The following is a 22184-nucleotide window of genomic DNA, read 5'->3' on the forward strand; positions in this document are numbered from 1 at the left end:
ATTTTACTTTTTGTGATGACATTTTTTTAAATTTTCTATTTTCCTTGGAGTTTTGCATTAGTGCTTACACATTTGAAGTAGCAGACACCTCTTTCAGTCCTTGCCAGTTACCTCCAGCTGCAGTATTCTCTTCCATGGCGGTGTCGTTCCTTATCTGGGGTTTTGTCTGTCTTTGTATCCGTCCACCTGCTCCACTCTTCTTGCTTCCTCTTGTGGGAGAATTCTTAAGCTTTTCTGTCTTCTCTGGTCTCACAGCTCAGCAGACGGGTCTCCTGGAAGCCTCTCTTTGGTTTTCCAGAAGGTGACGGTATAGCTTAAGTTTGCGACACCCTTGCCCATAGCAGGTGCTCGGTTTTCTGAGCGTGCGCCCTGTCTACCAGAGGTCCCCATGGGCGCTGCAGGTGGGAACTCACACAAGGAGCCCCCTTGTGGGGCGGGGAGTGGATCCAGCACTAGGGGCGTTGAGGGGGATGCCCAGGTGTGGTACTCCCAGAGGCACGGGATTGGACAATGTATTGAAAGCAATTGCTTTACTATTTACAATAGCCAGGACATAGAAGCAACCTAAATGTCCATCAACAGATGAATGGATAAAGAAGATGTGATACAATGGAGTATCACTCAGCTGTAAAAAGGAACGGAATTGGGACATTTGTAGAGTCATGGATGGACCTAGAGACTGTCACCCAGAGCGAAGTGAGTCAGAAAGAGAAAAACATATCGTATATTAACACATATATGCGGAATATAGAAAAATGGTACAAATCAACCGGTTTGCAAGGCAGAAATAGAGACACAGATGTAGACGACAAACATATGGACACCAAGCAGGGAAAGCGAGAGGGAGGGGAGGGTTGGGGGGGGATGAATTGGGAGACTGGGATTGTCACACATACATTACTGATAAGAAAAAAATATCAAATTGTACACTTTAAATATATGCAGTTTATTGTATGTCAATTGTATCTCAATAAAAGTTCTTAAAGAAAAAAAAGAAAAGAAAGCAATTGCTTTAGTGCCCTCTGAAGTGTTCATCTGCTTCTTTCCCAAAATCCTTCCTCTCCCTCATCCTGCATGACCAGCCTCAGGACTCTGGGTGCTGCTGTAGAGAAACAGGTTTCTCCAGCAGTGTCTTGCATAACGAGGGTAGCTGGGCACTCACTCACCACTTTCTTTTTCTGGGGTGGCAGAGGCGGCCTCCAGATAGATCGACCCCATGAGATGTTTCTGTAATGGAGCAGGACGTTATGGGGCCTTCCCCCACACCCTCTGCTTTAGCGCCTCTCTGAAGCACCTACATAATCGTAATTGATGCACATTTCCTGAGTTGTTTTACAGATATGAGCAGCCCCCCACCTCCAACAAATGGAAGATGTTAACTACTTGCAGACCATGAGCTCACAGCCCCAGGCCTCCTGGAGCTTAAAGACTGATAATGTGAACTCCCTGTGACATCGCCCTGTGTCCTCCTCATCAGCCTGATGAGGGGCCTTTTGAAACCTGTAGTCTAAAGCTTGCTGAGCAGGTTTAGTTAATCATTAATGAATGTATAGAGGGTGTAGAAACAATTCTTACAGAGTGAATTGTAATCAGTCGAAACTGGGAACTGGGAAAATGATCGAAATGGTCTGATGATTTTTTGTGTGTGCTTGTTCTGCTTAAATGTTTTGTACCCAATTTGCTTTGATTGAAAGAAACTATTCCTCATAGTAATTAACTTGCCACAATCTGTAGCCACTGTAGCCAATCTGAAGAGTATGGGAATTGTGCAGTCCAATCAATAGATGCCAACTGTATAGCCTAGTATGATCTATCAAAAGGAAAATCAGGTTTGTAACGGGGCCCAGAATTTCAGAGTATTAGCTCGTCTGGGTCCGTCGACGTAATAAAACTGAGTTCAACTCTCTGAGTGCTCTGCTTGGTTTCTCGTGGAACCGGTTTTCCTGCAACAAGCCATTCACAGACTAGTGCACGAGGTGCTCACAAACCCTGCGACCCCCCCCCCCCCCCACCTGGCTTTTAAAAATGCTTTGCTGAAAATTTTCAAAGAACTGGGATCTTTTTAGGGCATGAGCCACCTCGTCTAGTCTCCTTGCATGGCCCTGCAATAAACCTTTCTCTGCTCCAAACTCCGATGTTTCCGTTTGTTTGGCCTCACTGTGCATCCACGGGCACATGAACTTGCACCAACATTTCCTTGGAGGGAGGAGGAGGATGTTGATCTTACTGCCACATTTGCTTTGACCAGACTGGTTTTTTAGTAGTTGGAGTCTCCCCTGGAGAGGACCGGACTTTTGCAAATTCTCTCTCCTGCTTGGGAATCTGCCCAGGTCAGTACTCTCCAGGTCCCCCCACCTTCTCACCGGCAGGGCAGGCATCTGGGCAGGTTCTGTTGCAATGCAAATAGAAGTGATTGTCCCCTTTTCCATTCCAGAACAAGGAAAAGAGCGGAACAGGCCAGAGGAGAAGGATGACCTGGCCTGAAAGAATTAGTCACTCATTGTTTTACTTTAACTATCAACTGATCTGTAGAGGCTAGATTTGCCCCTGGCTGAACTCACTCCCTGTTACTATGTAAATTACACTCTATCACCCTTAGCTCTCTGTGAATTACATCCTGTCTCTCCCTCCCTAGCCCTGCTACTTCCCCAGACCCTATACAGCTATTGTAACAAAATGATTCCTATACTTTCTTTTGCATTTCAGAAAGAAGGTCCCCAGCCAACAAACCAGAGACAAGCAGACACTCAACAAACAGCCAGACCCCAATTACCCGGTGGCTTCATGCCAGCTATGACTGTTTTGAAATATTGCAAAGGCAAAAGAAGAATAACGCAAAGGAAAAAGAATGCAAGACCTCCACAAACTTGATCCTCATCACATACCCCAGACTGCAAGCCCCAGGTATAAAATCTTCCTCGACTCCCGAGGGAGGAGGGGCACAGTTCTCAAGGCGCTAGCCTGCTGTGTCTTCCCTTCTGCCTGGCAGAAAAAATAAAGCCATCTCTCTCTTCCTCCAAAATCTCTGTCTCCATATTTCTATCAAGCCTCAGTGTACAGAGTAGCCGTTATTACGGTAACAGTTCCCTGACTGTGCAGGTTCTGTAGCCCATAGAGACATCTGTCTGCCTGTTTCCCAGATCCACAGATCAGACTCCTCCAGGGTTCTTTGGGCACCTGGTGCTGGATCCCACAACACCCACAAAGGTGCCTTTTTTTCTGAATGGATGTTGATTGATTGATTGATTGATAAATGTATTTGGTTGGTTTGCAATATTATATTAGTTTCAGGTGCACAGCATAGCGATTCAGTATTTTTACATATGCTCTGTGATATCAGTTGTATGTGGAATCTAAAAAAAATTACAAATGAAAGTATATAGCAAAACAGAAGCAGACCCATAGATTCACCAGTGGAGAGAGGGCAGGGAGAGCGATAAGTTAAGGATTTGGGATTAACAGATACTAACCACTGTGTATAAAATAGATAAGCAACAAGGATATATTTTAGAGTGCGAGGAATTATAACCATTATCTTGTAATAACTTCTAGTGGAATATAATCTGTAAAAATACTGAATCACTATGCTGTACATCTGAAACTAATAGTGTAAATAAACTATACTTCAATTTAAAAAATGCTAGCATCACAAATAGTTCACAATTGCTCATTTCTTAGTTTTTACTAGAAATTAACTTTTCTAAGGGTTAAGATTCTGATTAATATATGTAATTAAAACTACTAAAATTAAGAAGAAAAACGTGTTTGTGTGCAAGGAAGTTTCTAAAAAGTTATAAGGAATGAACATGCATTTTGTTAAGGGAAATTAATTTTGTCCCAAAGCGAGGTTAAAGGGAGGAGGGTGGGGGAAGCACAGGATAAAATCTGAATGTAGAAAAGGAAGTTATAGGGGCTGCCCTGGTGGCACAGTGGTTAAGAATTCCCCTGCCAATGCAGGGGACACGGGTTCCATCACTGGTCCGGGAAGATCCCGCATGCTGCAGAGCAACTGAGCCTGTATGCCACAACTACTGAGCCCGCGTGCCACAACTACTGAAGCCCACGCGCCTGGAGCCTGTGCTCCTCAACAAGAGAAGCCACTGCAATGAGAACCTCATGCACCACAACAAAGAGTAGCCCCCGCTTGCCACAACTAGAGAAAGCCTGTGCGCAGCAATGAAGACCCAACACAGCCAATAAATAAATAAATAAATTTATTTACTTTTAAAAAAGAAAGTTATAGAGAGTATGTGAAAAAGGAATTCTGGGGAAAGAGTTCTGTTCATGATGAGGGCTGGCAAAGCCAAGAATGAATTTAATTGAGTGAATAAATTTTAATATTGAAAGTAAGTCCATGCACGGGACTTCCCTGGCGGTCTAGAGGTTAGGACTCTGAGCTTCCACTGCCAGGGGTCACGGGTTCAACCCCTGGTTGGGGAACAAAGATCCTGCAAGCTGCTCAGCCAAAAAATTAATTAATTTAAATAAATAAAGTAAGTAAGTAAGTAAGTAAGTTCATGCAAAAATAGAATTTGGTTCACAATATTGTAAATCAGCTACACTTCGATAAAAAATTTTTTAAAAAAACTAGAATTTGGTTTTCGCTCTGATATTGGTAACAATGATGCTCTATTGTAACTTTCTAAATTTTCTTTTGAAAAGTGTTACTGTCAGTTTGGTTAAGTGGATAACCAAGTATTGTTTCACAGCAGCCTATGATCCTAGTTGAGCAAACACTTTGAACATTTTTGCTATCTTTGAAAATCTTCTTTAAATCAAATTGTAAATGAGGTTGTTTTTGACTTCTGGCCTATTTTGGGATTTTTGAGACAGCCTCTAAAACATCTCAGAGACAGATTAAACTAATTAGGCTTGGGAATTCCCTGGCAGTCCAGTGGTTAGGACTCCACACTTCCACTGCAGGGGGCCACATTCAATGCCTTGTTGGGAAATGGAGGGAAAAAAAAAAAAAGCACCAAAAAACTAATTGGGCTTATTGGCATGTTAAATTACATGGGAATCATTGTCAAATAAGTGAGGACAAGATAAACCTTCATAGGTTATATTGCCTTGATAAATATTATTAATATAAGTGTTCTCAAAGTTATACAAAATTCCTAAAAATCTGATATGTCCTGATAAAATGTTATGTCGTAAGTTTAGATATTATCTTAAAATGCTATATGCCAGAGAGATGACCAAATTTCCTTGTCAATTGAATTGTAATCAAAACTTGAATCATGGCACTTGAAGTCTTTGGTCATTTATGTTTTTGCAAAAATGCTTCATCTTCAAGAAGATTCATAGAAAGGACTTTTGGGCAAATATAGGTTTCTGATAACTTTTAGATCATACCATAGGACTGGGTCAGAAATTACAGAACTCTAATGGAAAATCTGATAGCTTCATGTAACTGCTAACAAAAGATCAAGATCAATTAGAATTAATTACATAGGACTGAATGAACTAATAAATATGATTTATAATTTTTATGACATTTTCAGACCTTAGCCACATGTACCAGCTAAAACGGAGAGTCCTGGAAGAAGGGAATTGTAGAGACAACTAAGTGTCTCTTACTTGCTGGCCCGAGAAAATTCAACAAAACGATTATTGAGATCTTATTAGGAAAAGGAGATGAATCATGGCAACAAAAAAATTCACAGATACCCATTATAGCTGATATTTCATCAATGGTCATATGGTGATGATTACAGGGCTAAACCCCGGAGACAGCAAGGAATGGATAGCCATCAGACTGCGTGAGTCCACTAGGGTTGACACCTGCTACTTGGTTAAAAAATAAGAGGAAGAGAAAATTCCCTGGCAGTCCAGCGGTTAGAACTCCACGATTCCACTGCTGGGGACCCAGGTTCAATCCCTGGTCAGGGAACTAAGATCCCGTAAGCCACGTGGTGCAGCCAAAAAAAAAAAGTAACAGGAAGAATAAAAGATGAACTGAATCCCCCCGCTTATATTCCGCTCGTGCGGGAAAGTAACCAAGGAAAGAAAAAGAAACTTCTACCAAAACTTTACCCATAAACAATTCCCTTGAGCAAAAGTTTGCAGAAAGTTGAATTAATCAGTCCCTTAAGAATGACTAGACGTTTTCAAAGTTTCCTGGGTCCCTGAGGCCTGACCCATCTACCTCTTGGGACTTCCTTGGGTGAGAAGAATTGGGGAAAAAGATCCCTTACCTTTCCATTTGGGGTGTGACCTAGTATCTGAAATAATAGTGACCTCTGAGGACCTGGAGAGCTCCGTTCTTATCAAGGATCTCAAAGAACCCATCAATTATCAAAAATTGTGCTTACTCATGACCTTTCTCTGCCTCTCTGCCTCTGTCTCAATGTTTCTCTCTCTGATCCCTGATTTACTCTATTTCTGTCTTTCTTTTCGTCTCACTTCATCTTATTTTTCCTGCTTTATGTAATTTTCTTCTCTCATCTGTTTCTTTCTTTGTCTCTAGTTCTCTGCCTCTGTCTTCCCCTGTCTGTCTTCATCTGCCTCTCTCCCCCATTCTGTTCCCCCGTTCTCCCTGCATTTCTCCTTCCTTCTGTGTCTGTCCATGTTTAATATGTTTCTCTCGTTTCCTCTCGGCCCTCCTCTTGTCTCTGTCACGTTCGTTGGTTTTGTTCATTACCTCCTGCTTTGTCTTTGTTTCACGCCATAGGCTTCTCTGAAAAAATTCCAGAATCAGTACTTGGACCCTTTTTGATAAAGAAGACTGTGAACATGCCAGGTAAAACGGTCATCACCTGTTGTCAGGATGACATGCACACCATCCCCTAAGAGCCTGGGGACAGAGTGGGAGGAAACCCGGAAGAGGTAGAAGAAGGAATTGAGTTGGGGGAGCTCTTTCTGATTTTAAAGGAAACAGAATTAGGCTGTAGACTGAAGGAGAAAGGGTGGGGTCCAGACCACGGCTGTCTAGCATGGCAGCCATGAGCCACATGCGGGTACTGAGCACTTGAAGTGTGGATGGTCTGCAGCGAGATGTGTTAAATGTGTGAAATAGCTACCAGATTTTGAACACTTTGCCTCCCCCCCCCAAAAAAAAGAATATAAAGGAGTTCATGAATAAACTTTTCATACTGATTGCATATTGAAATGATAAGGTTTTGGATGTTTGGGGTTAGATAACATACGTTGCTAACATCCATTTCACCTGTTTCTTTTTATCATGTCTTTTCATGTGGCTGCTAGAAAATTGGAAATTACGTATGTGGCTTGCGTTTGTGACTCATTTCTAACTGCACAGCACTGCTCTAGATGACTGAGTGTGTATCTCAGGTGAGGACCAAGGAGGCATATTCTAGCCACATTATGCAGAGAGAATTGATGTGATAGAGTTGGTCATGGTAGCTCAGAATTTTCAAGAATTCTGCAGCTGCCAAACACCTCGTTTTTCTGTCTCCCCCGCCCCCAACTCCTTCTATTGTGAATACCTTTGGGAGAGGGGGTTGTGGCTATGAGGGGTATGGGGTGCTGTTCATAATCTCTTCCTCCATCTGGGTGCTGGTTGCAGTTGTACGTTCTATTTGAGAAAACGCAACGAATGGTATAGGGGTGGCATATGCACTTCTGAAAATGGATGTGATGTTACCATTCATAAATATAAGCAAGCAGAAATAAATAGTTGTGAAAAGCAAAACCCCAGTTCTCTGTGTTACCCTTTCGGGTTCTCATCTGTATTAACTCAGTCTGTGCAAAACAGAAGCCCTGCAAGTAAGCGGTCTCCCCGCTCAGTGGATGGTCGACGTGTTTAATCAGTAACTAACAGGCTTTGCAGAGGGCAAAGGACAATTCTTCTCATGAAAGGAAGCAGTGCTTTTCCCATTATATACAGACGACAGGGGGCATCAGGGAGGGAGGTGACCGTGGGCCACGCGCTGTTCGGAGTCTCCATTCAGTTCCTCTTCACAATAGCCCCTGTGGGATGGGTGCTCCTACCGTCCCTGCCCTACTGATGAGGCCCTGAGGCCCAGAGAGGCTAAGCCCTAGCGCCAGGGCCAAAGCAGGCGGCCTGACACCCGGCCGGCACACCTAACCCCCAGGCCCTGCTGCCTTCACAGACCCGACCCCCCGACCGGGCCCCGCGGCCAACCGCACGCCACTGCTGGAGTGTGTGCTCTCGGGGGTCACCGATGTGCGGGCGCTCCAGCTCCTCCTCTTTGCTGTGCTCCTGGTCACCTACGTGCTGACCCTCCTGGGGAACCTGCTCATCCTCACCTTGACCCTGGCCGACCGCCGCCTGGCCACCCCGATGTACGACTTCCTGCGGCACTGCTCGCTGCTGGAGGTGGGCTTCACCTCCACCGTCACCCCCCAGGTGCTGGTCCACCTCCTCACTGGACGCGGGACCATCTCCCGAGCCAGATGCTTCGGCTCTACTTCATCCTGGGCCCCGCAGAGACACTGCTGCTGGCGGTGATGTCCGTGGACCGCTACCTGGCCATCTGTCGGCCGCTGCGGTACCCGGCCCTCGTGAGCGCGCGGCTCTGCCCCGTCCTCGTGCTGGCCTGCTGGGGGGGCAGCCTCCTCTTCCTCACGGCGCCCTGCGTCTGGATGTTCTCCCTCTCTTCTGTGGCCCCAACATCCTCGATCACTTCTTCTGCGACACCACGCCCTCGCTGGAGCTGGTGTGTGCAAACACCAGGCCCCTGCAGCTGGTGTCCTTCCTGGTGGCCGTGTGCGCCCTGGCTGGTGCCGTGGCGGTGACCAGCGTGTCCGACGGCTGCATCACTGGCACCGTCCTGCACCTGCCTTCATCAGGGGGCCGCGGCAAGGCCTTCTCCACCTGCTCCTCCCACATCCTGGTGGTCTCCCTCAGCTGCGGGAGCTGCCCCCTCATGTACCTGAGACCCAGGCAGACAGGGCGGCTGGAGCTCAACAAAGGGGTCGCTTTCTTCAGCACCATCGTGTCACCCCTGCTGAGCCCCTTTGTCTACTGCCTGAGGAATGAGCTGGTCCAGAAACTTAGCAGGGATTTGCTGATCAAGGGGGAGAGGTTTTCTGCTGCTAAGAAACTCAGGGTATAAGTCTTCCAGAGGGGCTGCTTGTTAGTTAATCTTTTCTTTTCCTTTTTCCAAGGACGGCATCTTTTTCCTCCTTGATCAGGGAGGGAAAGTTGGCTAGTTGGAAAACTGAGTGTGGTCACGTCTGCATCTAGCAGAGGAGGAGATGGAATGAATAGCTCTGTTGCTCAGAAAGCACAGCCACGCGGCAGTAACGACGGAGACTGCTGGGCACTCTGCTCACCCAGTCTCGAGGTGAGTAACAGAAGGCTTTGAATTTTATCTGGACACACGATGTCCAGCTAGAGACAACTTTCCCCATCCTTCCTGCAGCTCCCTTGGTCACGTGACTGAGTTTTAGAGGGTGGAGTGCACGTGGAACCATCTGTGTGATTTATGGATTGCAGTTTCCTAAGAAAACTGCCTTCTCTCTATTTTTTTTCTTCCATCTTCCCGCTGCCTGGGGTACCTCACGGCCGTGGCGGCTGCCCTAGGATGAGGGATGGAAGCGGTGGTTGCGAGTAGAGACACCCCATCAGCCTGGATCCCGGGATGAGCTGGTGGAACAGAGCCACCTGCTGGCCTTGCCTCAGCCAGAGACGTCCTCTGTGAGAGAGAAATAAAGGTCTATCTAATCTCACCACTGTGACTGGGGCATTCTTGGTTACATCAGCTTAGCATAAATCTGCCTGCAAATACAGCTATAAAAAATTCTCAGAGCACAGCCCAGAATGGGGAAGCCAAGATAAAGAGACAGAAATGCTGGGGAAAGTAAAGTAAAAAAGGGATGTACTCTGGGACTTTCCCCCGTGGTCCAGTGGTTAATACTCCGTGCTCCCACTGGAGGGGTCGCAGGTTCGATCCCTGGTCGGGGAACTAAGATCCCACATGCCACATGGCGTAGCCAAAAAAAAAAAAAAAATGCACTCTAACGTAAAGAGTGCGTTCCAGTACAAAATGGGCTGCGCTCCAGAGACCACAGTTGTATGAGAATCCTGAAACTTGAGAGGAGAAAGGAGAGCAGATTTGCTCAGGAAAAAACAGACCCTCACAGCATGGTGGACGTAAGGCAAGGGTGCACGATGAATGGTAGCAACCAGAGAGATTCCAAGGAATGGGTTATGTCTGACGTGCGTGAGGATGTCTGGTGTTCAGGCTTAAGTTGTTTCTTGTTCTATGTTATTATTCTCTATGTGTTCCCCACACAGCTTCGGAAACCTCTACTCAACAACCAATCTAGTGTCTGGCATGAAGGATACAGGGAGGGCTGGGATAGCTTTTGGAGAAACGCAGGCTGGAGGGAGATAGAACAGCTTGGAGACATGACATGGCAGATAAAAATTGTTCAGAGGTGACAGGTCCTAACCTGAGAGGGCAACCGCTTTCCCTACCCAGGAGCTTCTGAAATAATTTCAATGGGACTGGATGTGCTGCAGCCAAATGTCGGTTGGGTCGGGGTCCAAGTAAAACTTAAACTACTAAAAGGAGAAATCTTTGGGGGACACATGCATCACTCTTTTTTTTTAACTCTTTATTGGAATGTATTTGCTTTACACTCTTGTACCCGTCTCCGAGGTACACCAAAGTGAATCAGCTGCATCTACACACATATCCCCATATCCCCTCCCTCCGGCGACTCCCCTCCACCCTCTCCGTCCTGGCCCTCCAAGGCATCTCCCATGAAGCTGATCTCCTTTTGTTATACAGCAACTTCCCACTAGCTATCTATTTTACAGCTGGTAGTGTAAATATGTCTATGCTACTCTCTCACCTCGTCCCAGCTTCCCCTTTGCCCCTCACTCCAGCCCCGTGTCCTCAAGTCCATTCTCTACTTCTGTATCTCCACTCTTGCCTGTCACTGGTTTCATCAGTACCATTTATTCAGATTCCATATATAAGCCAGAAAGAGGGAAACAAATACTGCATGCATCACACTTTTAAAGGAAAAATTTATGTTTCAAAGAGGGAGTGATGGGAGTTCTCTGGTGGTACAGCAGTTAGGATTCAGCGCCTTCACTGCGGGGGCCCAGGTTCAATCCCTGGTCTGGGAACTGTGGCAAAACAAACGAACAAACAACGAAAAAGAAGAGGGAGTGATACTTAGGCTTAGGCTAGGTCTTGAAAGGCAATTAGTTTTTCAGGCAGGGCAGAAGGAAATAATGAGAATTAAGTCTGTAAGAATCTGGGTCTTAGCGAATGCAGTAAACAGCTGATGTCTGCTCACTGTTGAGCAAATGGGTGGGGAATGTTGAGATTTTCTAGATTCTGCATAGTCCTTTTTGTCTTGTAAAGTGTTGTGTAACCAGACTTCTCTAGAAGTGGTGTTGCAGGAAAACCGGTTCCGCAAGAAACCAAGCAGAGCACTCAGAGAATTGGAGAACTCAGGTTTATTAAGTCGAGGGACCCAGACAAGCTAACGCTCCGAAATTCTGGGCCCCGTTACAAACTTGATTTGCCTTTTTATAGATCATACTAGGCTATACAGTTGGCATCTATTGATTGGACTGCACAATTCCCATGCTCTTCAGATTGGCTACAGTGGCTACAGATTGTGGCAAGTTAATTACAATGAGTAATAGTTTCTTTCAATCAAAGCAAATTGGGTACAAAACATTTAAGCAGAACAAGCACACACAAAAAATCATCAGACCATTTTGATCATTTTCCCAGTTCCCAGTTCCGACTGATTACAATTCACGCTGTAAGAATCGTTTCTACACCCTCTATACATTCATTAATGATTAACTAAACCTGCTCAGCAAGCTTTAGGCTACAGATTTCAAAAGGCCCCTCATCAGTGGTATCATAAACAAGAGTTTATGAGTTTATTTAAATGAGTTTATTTGTTACTCACATAATTTGGAAGTATTGAAAAGTCAGAAGAAGAGAAACAAATCACCTCTAAATTTGACAACCCAAACATTACTCTTTAAATTCTGTTGTGTTTCCTTACAGTACTCTAAATAAATATTCATTTCCCCACAAGTTGTACGCTACATTTCTGTATAGTACATTGCAAATGATTCATGACTTTCACTATATGTCCTGCACAATAGATATAATTTCCTATGTATTTTCACTCCACATCACATCATAAGCATTTCTCATGTGATTATAACACCTTTGTACATGAAATCGCGAAGGTACGTTACATTCTGTGTGGAATAAATATGCCATTATTGATTTAATCAGTCCCAATTCGGGGCATTTAGGGTGTTCATAGCTTCATTACGTCAAGATGGAAGAAATGTTCCTCTACCCTGCTGTGGTGTGAGCGTGGGTTGAAAAAGAATTTCCGGACGCAAAGTATTTCAGAAGAGAGTGAATTTATTGAGAACAAACAGCAGAGTGTAGTTAGGGACACTGTAAAGGCAGCGGGCCGACTTCCTGACATCCAGGGGGAGTCGACCCCTTTCGTGGGCTTGCAGCCTATTTTTATAGCCTCAAGACAATGAAATTTCCTGCTGGAAGGGTGGCGTTAGGTGATTAGTAAGGTGGCTATATGGTGAACATTTTACCTGATATGGATTTGGGGGCTCTTCGGCCAAGGTCAGGAGTGCCCCGCGATGACAGTGGCTATTGGACTCAGTCCGGGGATTTCTTTTGTTCTGTGTCCTTGACATAGGGCTTCACATACCCTTCTAGGTTCTTCTGGCTAGTCTAAGAATTAAATTGACATGAGACAGATTAGCAGGAGGAAAATCAAACAAAAGTTTAATAACACGTATACGTGGGAAAGAGCCAGGAGTAACTCACCAAAGTGGCCAAAACTTTCAGCTTAAATACCATCTCAGCTAAACACACATGAGGTTGTTGGAGGCAGTGGTTTGGAACGTCAAAGGGGAGGAAGGCGATTCACGTGAAGAAGGAAAAGCAAAGGTTTGGTGTACCGGCCTTGCCGGGCCAGCAGGGACAATGGAACAGAGAGGGGACTCTGATCTCCAGGCCCTGCCAAATTTCTCACCACCCTTCGCCCATGTTCTTTGCCAATATCTCTGGTGAGAGCTCTCTTCTGAGAACAGACCCTCTATCTCCATTTTGGGGAGTGGTGCTGGGGGGAGCGGACCATGCAGCATGTGGAATCTTAGTTCCCTGACCAGGGATCGAACCTCCTGCATTGGAAGCTCGGAGTCTTAACCACTGGACCACCAGGGAAGTCCTGTAAATTCTTTAGGTAGCTAAGTGAGAGGTAAAAAATGAAGACTTCCTGTGTCCTCTGTTTCTTAAAAATAATCAGCTTAAACTAATCCTCACGCCAAAGAGACACATTGTGGGGTGGCAATTTTTGCTCCCCTACAATTAGTATAAATAGTGCTCTTTTGCACGTTGTAGTACAGAGAACCCTTTTCATATTTACACTCATTCCCTTACGACTTATTCCTTGAAATGGGATTATTGGACGAAAGAGCATCAACGTATAAGTCTAGATTTACAATTGATAATTTTTTTTTCTCACAGGATGGTATCAATTTATCCTTTGACCAGCAGTAATTGAAAGAGTTTCCTTCCCCTTGTGTAACCAAGCAGAACAGGATGGGGCCTTCCCGGGACAGGTCTTCCCCCACACCCTCTGCTTTAGAGCCCCTCTGAATACCTAGATAATAGTATTTGTTGCACATTTCCTGAGTTGTTTTACAGATGTGAACGCCCCCCCACTCCCCCAACAAATGGGAAGATGTTAACTACTTGGCAACCCTGAGCTCACAGCCTCAGGCCTCCTGGAGCCTAAGGACTGATAGTGTGAACTCCCCGTGACATCGCCTTGTGACCGCACCACAAACCAATCAGAGGCTTGTGCACAAGCTGATCACAGGCCCTGTGACCCCGCCTCCTCCTCCTTAACCTGGTTTTTTTTTTTTTTTTTTTTTTGGCTGCTTTGGGTCTTCATTGCTGCACTTGGGCTTTCCTCTAGTTGTGGCTAACAGGGGCTACACGTTGTTGCGTTGCGTGGGCTTCTCATTGCAGTGGCTTCTCTTGTTGTGAAGCACGGGCTCTAGGAGCACAAGCTCAGTAGCTGTGGCTCACAGGCTTCAGTAGTTGTGGCACACAGGCTTAGTTGCTCCGTGGCATGTGGGATCTTCCCAGACCAAGGCTTGAACCTGTGTCCCATGCATTGGCAGGTGGATTCTTAATAACTGGGCCACCAGGGAAGTCCCTGCCTCATTTTCTTTTAAAGTACGTACTCACCCCGGTAACACCATGAAGACACACACAATGAAAATTGCCTTGAGTTCCCAACATAAAAGGTCTTTAGGGAGTACGTTCAATTCCAAATATTTGGCTTTTCAAAATGTATTGGTTTCTAATTTAATTCCATTGTGACTGGAGAAGATATTTTTTGTATCTCCATCCTTTACGAGTGCTGTGGCTGAGCATATCCTGTCCCAGAGGATGTTACATGTGGACCTGACTGCATATCCTGAGACATCTTAGGTTCAATCATGGGTGATGCTACCTGGACTACGAATACTATATTGAAGCTAAGTAATCACTTACCTCTATTTCTATCTCTGTTCTTGTGAAATCCAGCCTAATTCTTGGGTACAAACCATGTGTGTCTAATACACTGCATTTTCTTTCTGATCTAAAAAGAAAAAAAAAAAGCAGAACTGCCCTTTGAGTAACAACATTATTGGAGACTGGAGTGACATTCCGACGGCAACTTTCCAAGGACTGTTCATCCTGTGAACCAAGGGAGGTAAAACATTCCCCTTATATTTATTATACTTATTCCATGATCTGGAAATTTTCACTTTTTTTTTTAAGGACTTTTATTGAGAACGTAATTGACTTACAATAAACTGCATATATTTAAAGTGTACAATTTGATTTTTTTTCTTATTGGTAATGTATACATGGCAACCCCCATTTCTCCATTCATTCCACCCCAACCCCGGAAATTTTCACTTTTAAGTATGTTGGTTTCTGATCAATGTTGCAAATCAATACCTGACTACATTTTTTACCTTGTGAAAAGTTCAAAGGTTTAGAATCTAAAAAAAGATCCAAACTGGGCCACAAGACTGCCGAAGAGTAGCCCCTGCTCGCAGCAACTAGAGAAAGCCCATGTGCAGCAACGAAGACCCAACACAGCCAATAAATAAATTAATTAATTAATTAAAATAAATACATAAAAGTCATATTCTGGGTATGTTCTTGCCACGAAGAGTTCAATTTACTATCAATACAGGGGCAGCAGTGCTACCATTCACAGCACCTGAAAGAGCTGCGGATTAAACTACATAAAGAGTACACAGGCCTGCTCTTTTGTCTTCTCCGCCATCCTCTGCAACTTTGAATTAGCCCCTCACCATGCCTTCTCACAAGACTTTAAGGATCAAGCGATTACTGGCCAAGAAACAAAAGCAGAATCGCCCCATTCCCCAATGGATTCGAATGAAAGCTGGTCATAAAATCAGGTACCACTCCAAGAGAAGACACGGGAGAAGAACCAAGCTGGGTCTAGAAGGAGCCTCAAATATGAAGTGGCACACATGTATGTCGTGTCAAGGTCACTTGCATCTTACTGTATCAGAGCATCACTATTGTCGGCATAGCTGCGCTTGTCTGGAAAGGGGAAGAATGGAATGTCGCCTCTTCTTTTCTTGATGTGTCTGCACCAATGCTCACTGTCAAGTCTGCTAATAAATACGTGATACCTACTGTTGGGAAAGAAAAAAAAGTACACAGCCCTGAGTGCTGGTATCTATGAGGATGAAGCCGGATGAAATGCAAGGTACCACATTACCAGAAAATAAAATGTTTTTCCTTTGGCATTGGAAAGAGTTAAAGGGTTGAGCACCCGGGCCAGGGGCTAGGACTCCGGCGCTCTCACTTCCCCTGGCCTGCGGTTCAATTTCTGGTCAGGGAACTAAAATCCAAATGCCATATGGCATGGCCAAAAAATTAAAAGGCTTGTGTTCAAATCAGAATTGCAAATACAGAGTTGCTGGCGAGCTAACAGTTCAGGCTGAGCTGGGATGACACAAGCATTCGATATGTGGGTTTGTGGGGGCGCTCTAGCAATAGATGGCGTGTAGAGGGTCCTCCAAGCTGCCTTATCAAAGGAAGCCTGGTCACCCAAAGCTCAAAGCTCCCATACTTTTCCTCTACGGAAACATGGGACACGGAGTTTTAGTGTTTCTAGTGGATAAAAAGATACATTCCAGAGTCTAAAACCACCCAAGATGAGCATGGGTGGCAAATGAAAACGGCACTTCATGGGAAAGTAGCTGTGACAGAAAGTCACCATGACCTCTTCAGTATAATACGTGCCTGATTCGTCACCATGGATGCCTTCCACCTGCTCTGTGGGTGTTTTTCTTTGTTTTTGCTGCTTCTCGGTGATCAAACCCGTGCCCCGGCAGTGTAAGCTCGGAGTCCTAACCACTGGACCACCAGGGAATTCCCGCTATGTGGGTTGTAAACGAGGTAGCCATGGAGATGGTAGCATGTCTGGCAAGTTGAAAAATGGATTCTCTAAATGGGAGTGGTCTTCTAGAAAGGTACTCCTGGGGGAGTGGGAGACACCAGTAATTGGCTCACTTAATCAAGCTTGAGAAGGATGGAGAACGTTCAAGCACCTGTGCGTCTCTATGGCGTGGGGCACAGTATTATATAAAAGAGCACCGGGTTCTGGTGTGGTGCATCGGTACGCAGTTCGGTGTATACATCGTTTGGCTGGGGATGAGTACTGTGAAGAATCTTCAGGCACAGAGTGAACTGGGGTGGGTGTGGGAGCAGCTATCCTGGCCGGGTTGCTCAGGACGTTTCCTCAACAACGGAGCTGAGCCCTTCGTGAGGTAGGACCTGCACTGTGCTCCCTGGAGGAAGGTAAGGAAGGGAGCGGCGGGAGGGTGAAGGAGATTGGTACAGGAGATCAGAAGCCCAGCAGGATGTGGGTTTTGGACAGACCCCCTGCCAGTTCCTCCAGCCCGGCCATCTCTCCTGCCCAACTTTTAGATCTTATAGAGAATTCATGGGTCTAGCAGGGGTTCCGAAAAGTGATGGAAAACCATGACGATCCGGTCCCTTAGGTGAGATTTCCACATTCCTAGTGCTGACTTAAAAAAAAAAAAATGCACAGTGTGAAAGTTGCCAGTTAAGTTCTATCTGGGGCAAAATGAGAACTGCAGCCCAGGAGACAGCATCTCAGATAACTCTCTGAGAAACTGCTCTGAGGAGGCGAGGGGAGGAACCGGGATATATAGGAGTTTTGCAACAAAGGGCAGGTAGTCTGAACTCAAAATATTATTGTTAATTAAAGAAAATCAGACATCTCAAGTTAAGGAATTTAGCACTTTTCTATGTATGGGAAGATACAAGAATCTGGGCTCAGTGAAATCATTCCTTTGATGTGCACCTCAGCTACCTGGAGTCAGGATCCTGTGTTTTCACATCCTGAGTCTCCCCAGGGCTCACTGCAGGGAGTGGTTGCAGTCTGAGGGCTGCTAGATGGCAGAGATTCTTTTCCTTCCTGAGTTTCCTTAGGGCTCACAGGCTCCTGTTAGAGGGCTGCAGTCGTTGATGACTGTGACATTCTTTGTCTATCGATACGGCAGGAAATATTCCATTTATAAATATTCCATTTATCACAAGTTCCTACCAAAAGTACAAACCACCTGGAGAGAAGCCTCACTGTATTTCCAAGAGGAGTTTTCCATGAGAGGGTGCCAGATTGAGCAAACAAACGATAGGATGTCCAGGAAAGTTTGAAATTCAGATAAACAAAGGCTAATGTTTTAATATAAGTATATCCCATATATATTGCATATTTGGGACACACTTATAGAAAAAAATGATTTGTTATTGAAGTGAGGACGTTACTTATTATTTGAGAATAATAAGTAATTATTATTCTCTACATATGAAATATTGTATTCCCTTTGTTACCACCTATGTTGTAGAACCTGAGCCATTTGACCTGCAAGGGTGTCCCACAGTCTGGGTTTTTCTAGTTGTACCTTCCTGGTGCAGTGATCCTACGTCTTTATTTCCTGCCAGTTGACAGCAAGATGAGGGACTGAGTCAGATCAGCATACCCAGTATGCTTCTTGTTCATTTTGTAACATTTGATTTCCTATTTTTTAAAATTTTTCTCTCTTTAAAAGAAAAAAGTATAGCTATAATAGACGTTTCTGAGTATGACCCCCCCAAAAATGTGGTCTGTTTTGCAAACAAAAAGAAGGAAATTTGGTCTTGCTGGGAACATATTTTCTGAGGAAATGGCATTTACTGTTTAAAAGGATACACGGGCTGGCGGTTCGCTAGCAAAAAGCACTCCAGGCAGAGAGAGCCATGCTGGCAGCCCTGGTCAGAAAAGAAATAATGGACAATCCACGTGGCTGAAATCTAATGAGGCAGAGAGAGAGTAATTACCGTGCAGAAAGAACAGGGACGAGGTTATTCAGGTCCCTGTGAGCGCTGATAAGAGTTTGGCTTTACAAGGACACTGAGGTCCCTTGAGGTCTTTTGAGCTGGGTTTATGTCAGGAAAATTATTTGCGTTTTGAAAAGAACATTCTGGTCCAGCTCCAGAACACATCCCAGAGAGGCCAGAGTGGTTGCAGGGCAAGCACACAGGAGGCCGATCCCTCCTTCGAGTAAGCCGTCACCACCACTTGTTCGCAGGGTGGATGGTTTAGCAGGTGGAAGTTTAAATGGACTTGGAGTATAGGGGAGATGGAGTGGTCTACTAGGCATGGGCGTGTATACAAAAGATTATGGATGCAGATCAACAAGCCAAATTGGACCTAAATCCAAATTGACTTCTCTCCGACCTACCGCGGGTACCTCGCAAACGCAATAAATGGCAGTAATCAGAGATGCGCTTCCCGCCCCAAGAGGCGCTCCGAGCAAAGCCTTTTCAGCCACAGCTGAGATGCTGTCCCTGCAAATATTTCCTTTCCTGGCCGGTATGTAGATGAGAGAAAGGAAATTGTAAAGGCTGTATCACATGACAGATGAGAACGCTTTAGTGCCAGGGTCCTGGGTTCAAAACCCAGCACCACTGTTTGGCCAGCTATAGCATGTCTCTAATATCAATCTTCATCTTCTCCTTTCACAAAATAGAGCCAATGAAACACTGGCAAGTGTTGGGTAAATATTAGCATTTTGTTATTATAATACAATGACCTTGAAACAGCCCCATGTCCTGGCCCCCAGGTAACCAGATGACCTGTGCTAACTGCCTTTCTCGAAACTCCTCTCCCCAGGCTGATGTCTGTAGGATGTGAAATAGCCTGCAAAGAAAGAAAAAAAACCCAAAGTGTTACTAAAAAAGCATTTGGAAAATGGAGAGTCACACAAGTTTGACTTTTAAAATTTCTTTCCTCAGACCCTGCAGGACACTAAGATACAGCACTGTGACTTTCCAAAAGGCAGAAGGCAGGATATAACGTGTCTCCAATTTCTTATAGTCTACATTTTAACGGATAAGAGGATATATTTCATGAAACTTACCTGGTTCCAAAATTTTTAAATAATTTTCAAAAGATAAAAGTTGACCGTTCCCGGGAATTCCCTGGTCATCCAGTGGTTGGTTAGGACTCCGTGCTTTCACTGCCAAGGGAGCAGGGTTTGATCCCTGATGGGGGAACTAAGATCCCACCCATGGAGCGGTGTGGCAAAAAAAAAAAAAAAAAAAAAATTGATAGATCTCACTCCCACCCTCTTTTCTTTCACCCCAAATAATGTTTCCTCGCCACTCATACGAATTGGAGGTCCTGCAGGTATAACCTATTTGCTGTCTTGTGTTACTTGCACAAGTAAGATGAATTTCTCCCATACTGTATGCACTCTCCTGCAGCTTTTCTTTTTTTTTTCCCAACAGTGAATCCTGGAGATTTCTCCGAATCAAAAAGAGCTTCCTCGCTTTTTTATAGAGTTGCATACCATTCCAACACATGCAACTCTACAGATTCCATATGGATCAGAATTATGTATTTAGGCCCTTACTGATGGATTATTTCTAATATTTTGTTGTCACAATGCTGCAATTAATAACCCTGTACTCGGGCTTCCTAGGTGGCACAGTGGTTAAGAATCCGCCTGCCAACGCAGGGGACATGGGTTTGAGCCCTGCTCTGGGAAGATTCCACATGCCACGGAGCAACTAAGCCCATGTGCCACAACTATTGAGCCCATGTGCCGCAACTACTGAATCCCACACGCCTAGAGCCTGTGCTCCGCAACAAGAGAAGACATGGCAATGAGGATCGGGGGCCCCACAACAAAGAGTAGTCCCCGCTCACAGAAACTAGAGAAAGCCCTCCTGCAGCAACAAAGACCAACGCAGCCAATAAAAAAAGAAAACAAAAAACAAACCCTGTACTCATTTAATTCTCTACATATGCAGTCATAGCGTAGGATAATAAGCAAGAAATGGTAAAAGGACAAATACTCGTACTTTTTTTGTCGACTGGCCACCACAGGGTTTTTGCCACTTTGTGCTACAACCTCCATGTCTAGGCAATTCTGTTTCTCCACTGGTTTTCCAGCAGAGTGAGTTTATTTCCATGGACTATTTTTTCACATCCTTTGGCCCATTTGGGAACACAGGTTTCCAAAGATATTTGACCATCCATTTTGGGTCGCACCCCAGTACCCCAATCATCCCTGTTCACAGCACACTGATTTGAATGGTTCTGACACCGCCTTATGTTATGTCACTCTCACTCACCCTGACTATAACGCCATAAAGCTGGGATTCTTTTGCCCTTTTTGTTCGGCCGAGCTGCGTGGCTTGCGGGATTTTCGTTCCCCGATCAGGGCAGTGGAAGTGTGGAATCCTAACCACGGCACTGCCAGGGAGCTCCCTTTCCCCTGCCTGTTTTTTGTGTTTTTTTTTTTAATTTATTTTATATTGGGGTGTAGTTGATTTACAATATTGTGTTAGTTGCAGGTATGCAGCAGAATGATTCCGTTACACGTGTATTCATTGTTTTTCAGATTCTTTTCCCATACAGGTGATTACAGACTGTTGGACAGAGTTCCCTGTGCTGTACAGTAGGTCCTTGTTGGTTATCTATTTTATATATATTAGTGCGTATATGTTAATCCCAACCTCCTAATTTATCCCCCCACCCCCCAAATTGGGATTTTAATATCCCCATTTAAGAGATGAACAAAATGAGGTCTGGCATAGGGGGAATCATCTATGTAAACATCTTACTTGTGATAAGAGCTCATTAATTGGGAAACTGCTCTTATCATATCATTAGAGTAACAGTCAGTAATACTATTGTTTATTGTTTTCATAGTAATAAATGTTATTATTATCTCTATTTTTGTTAGTACCTATAAGAATTACTACTCATAAATATTGCTATTATAGTAATAAGTATTGCTATATCACTATCATTAGTAGTGCTTAAAATGACTATTATTACTTATAATAAGTACTGCTGTTTTTCTAGTAACAAGTTAGTGTTATTATCACTATTCTTTTTTATTATTTAGAATAATAAATACTAATATTATTTGAATTGCAGGCCTTCCTTCGAGGACTCTGCTATAACCACTCTCTACCTTGACTGCCTTCTCTCACTGAAGGCAAATCCCCAAGTGAACACTCTAGAGCCCTTAGCTCTGATCTTGGTAGGAAGGGAGCTTTTCTGGACTCTTTCTGATCACACTGAGCTGCAGGGCCTGTCCTTGACTAAGAACTACTGAGGAATTCCCTGGCCTCCAATGGTTAGGACTCCACGCTTCCACTGCAGGGGACACGAGTTCTGTTCCTGGTGGGGGAACTAAGATCCCCAAGCCGCCACCACCGCTGCCGCCAAAAAACATTTTTAAAGAAAAAAATAAAAATAAATTTAAGGGCTTCCTAGGTGGCACAGTGGTTAAGAGTCCATCTGCCAATGCAGGGGACACAGGTTCAAGCCCTGCTCCAGGAAGATCCCACATGCCGCGGAGCAACAAAGCCCTTAAGCCACAGCTACTGAGCCTGTGCTTTAGGGCCCATGAGCCGCAACTACTGAGCCCGTGTGCCCCAACTACTGAAGCCCATGCGCCTAGAGCCCGAGCTCTGCAACAAGAGAAGCCACGGCAATGAGGAGCCCGCGCACCACAACGAAGAGCAGCCCCCCCGCTCATCGCAACTAGAGAAAGCCCGTGCGCACCAATAAGGACCCAACACAGCCAATAAATAAATAAATTTAATAAT

At 44.8% G+C, this 22184-nt stretch overlaps 1 protein-coding gene and 1 pseudogene across 1 annotated transcript; both read left to right on the plus strand.

Moving 5' to 3' along the window:
* Window positions 1–6735: 6735 nt before the first annotated feature.
* LOC130838171 (olfactory receptor 49-like) lies at window positions 6736–9041 on the plus strand (annotated as a pseudogene).
* A 6288-nt stretch (window positions 9042–15329) lies between these two features.
* Window positions 15330–18043, plus strand: LOC130838172 (60S ribosomal protein L39-like). Its single transcript, XM_057710913.1, has 2 exons — window positions 15330–15513; window positions 18021–18043. The coding sequence occupies exons 1-2, from the start codon at window positions 15330–15332 to the stop codon at window positions 18041–18043; spliced, it is 207 nt and encodes a 68-aa protein (XP_057566896.1).
* Window positions 18044–22184: the final 4141 nt, after the last annotated feature.

This window comes from Hippopotamus amphibius, chromosome 16 (genome assembly GCF_030028045.1).
Source record: "Hippopotamus amphibius kiboko isolate mHipAmp2 chromosome 16, mHipAmp2.hap2, whole genome shotgun sequence".
NCBI classification, from domain to species: Eukaryota; Metazoa; Chordata; class Mammalia; order Artiodactyla; family Hippopotamidae; genus Hippopotamus; species Hippopotamus amphibius.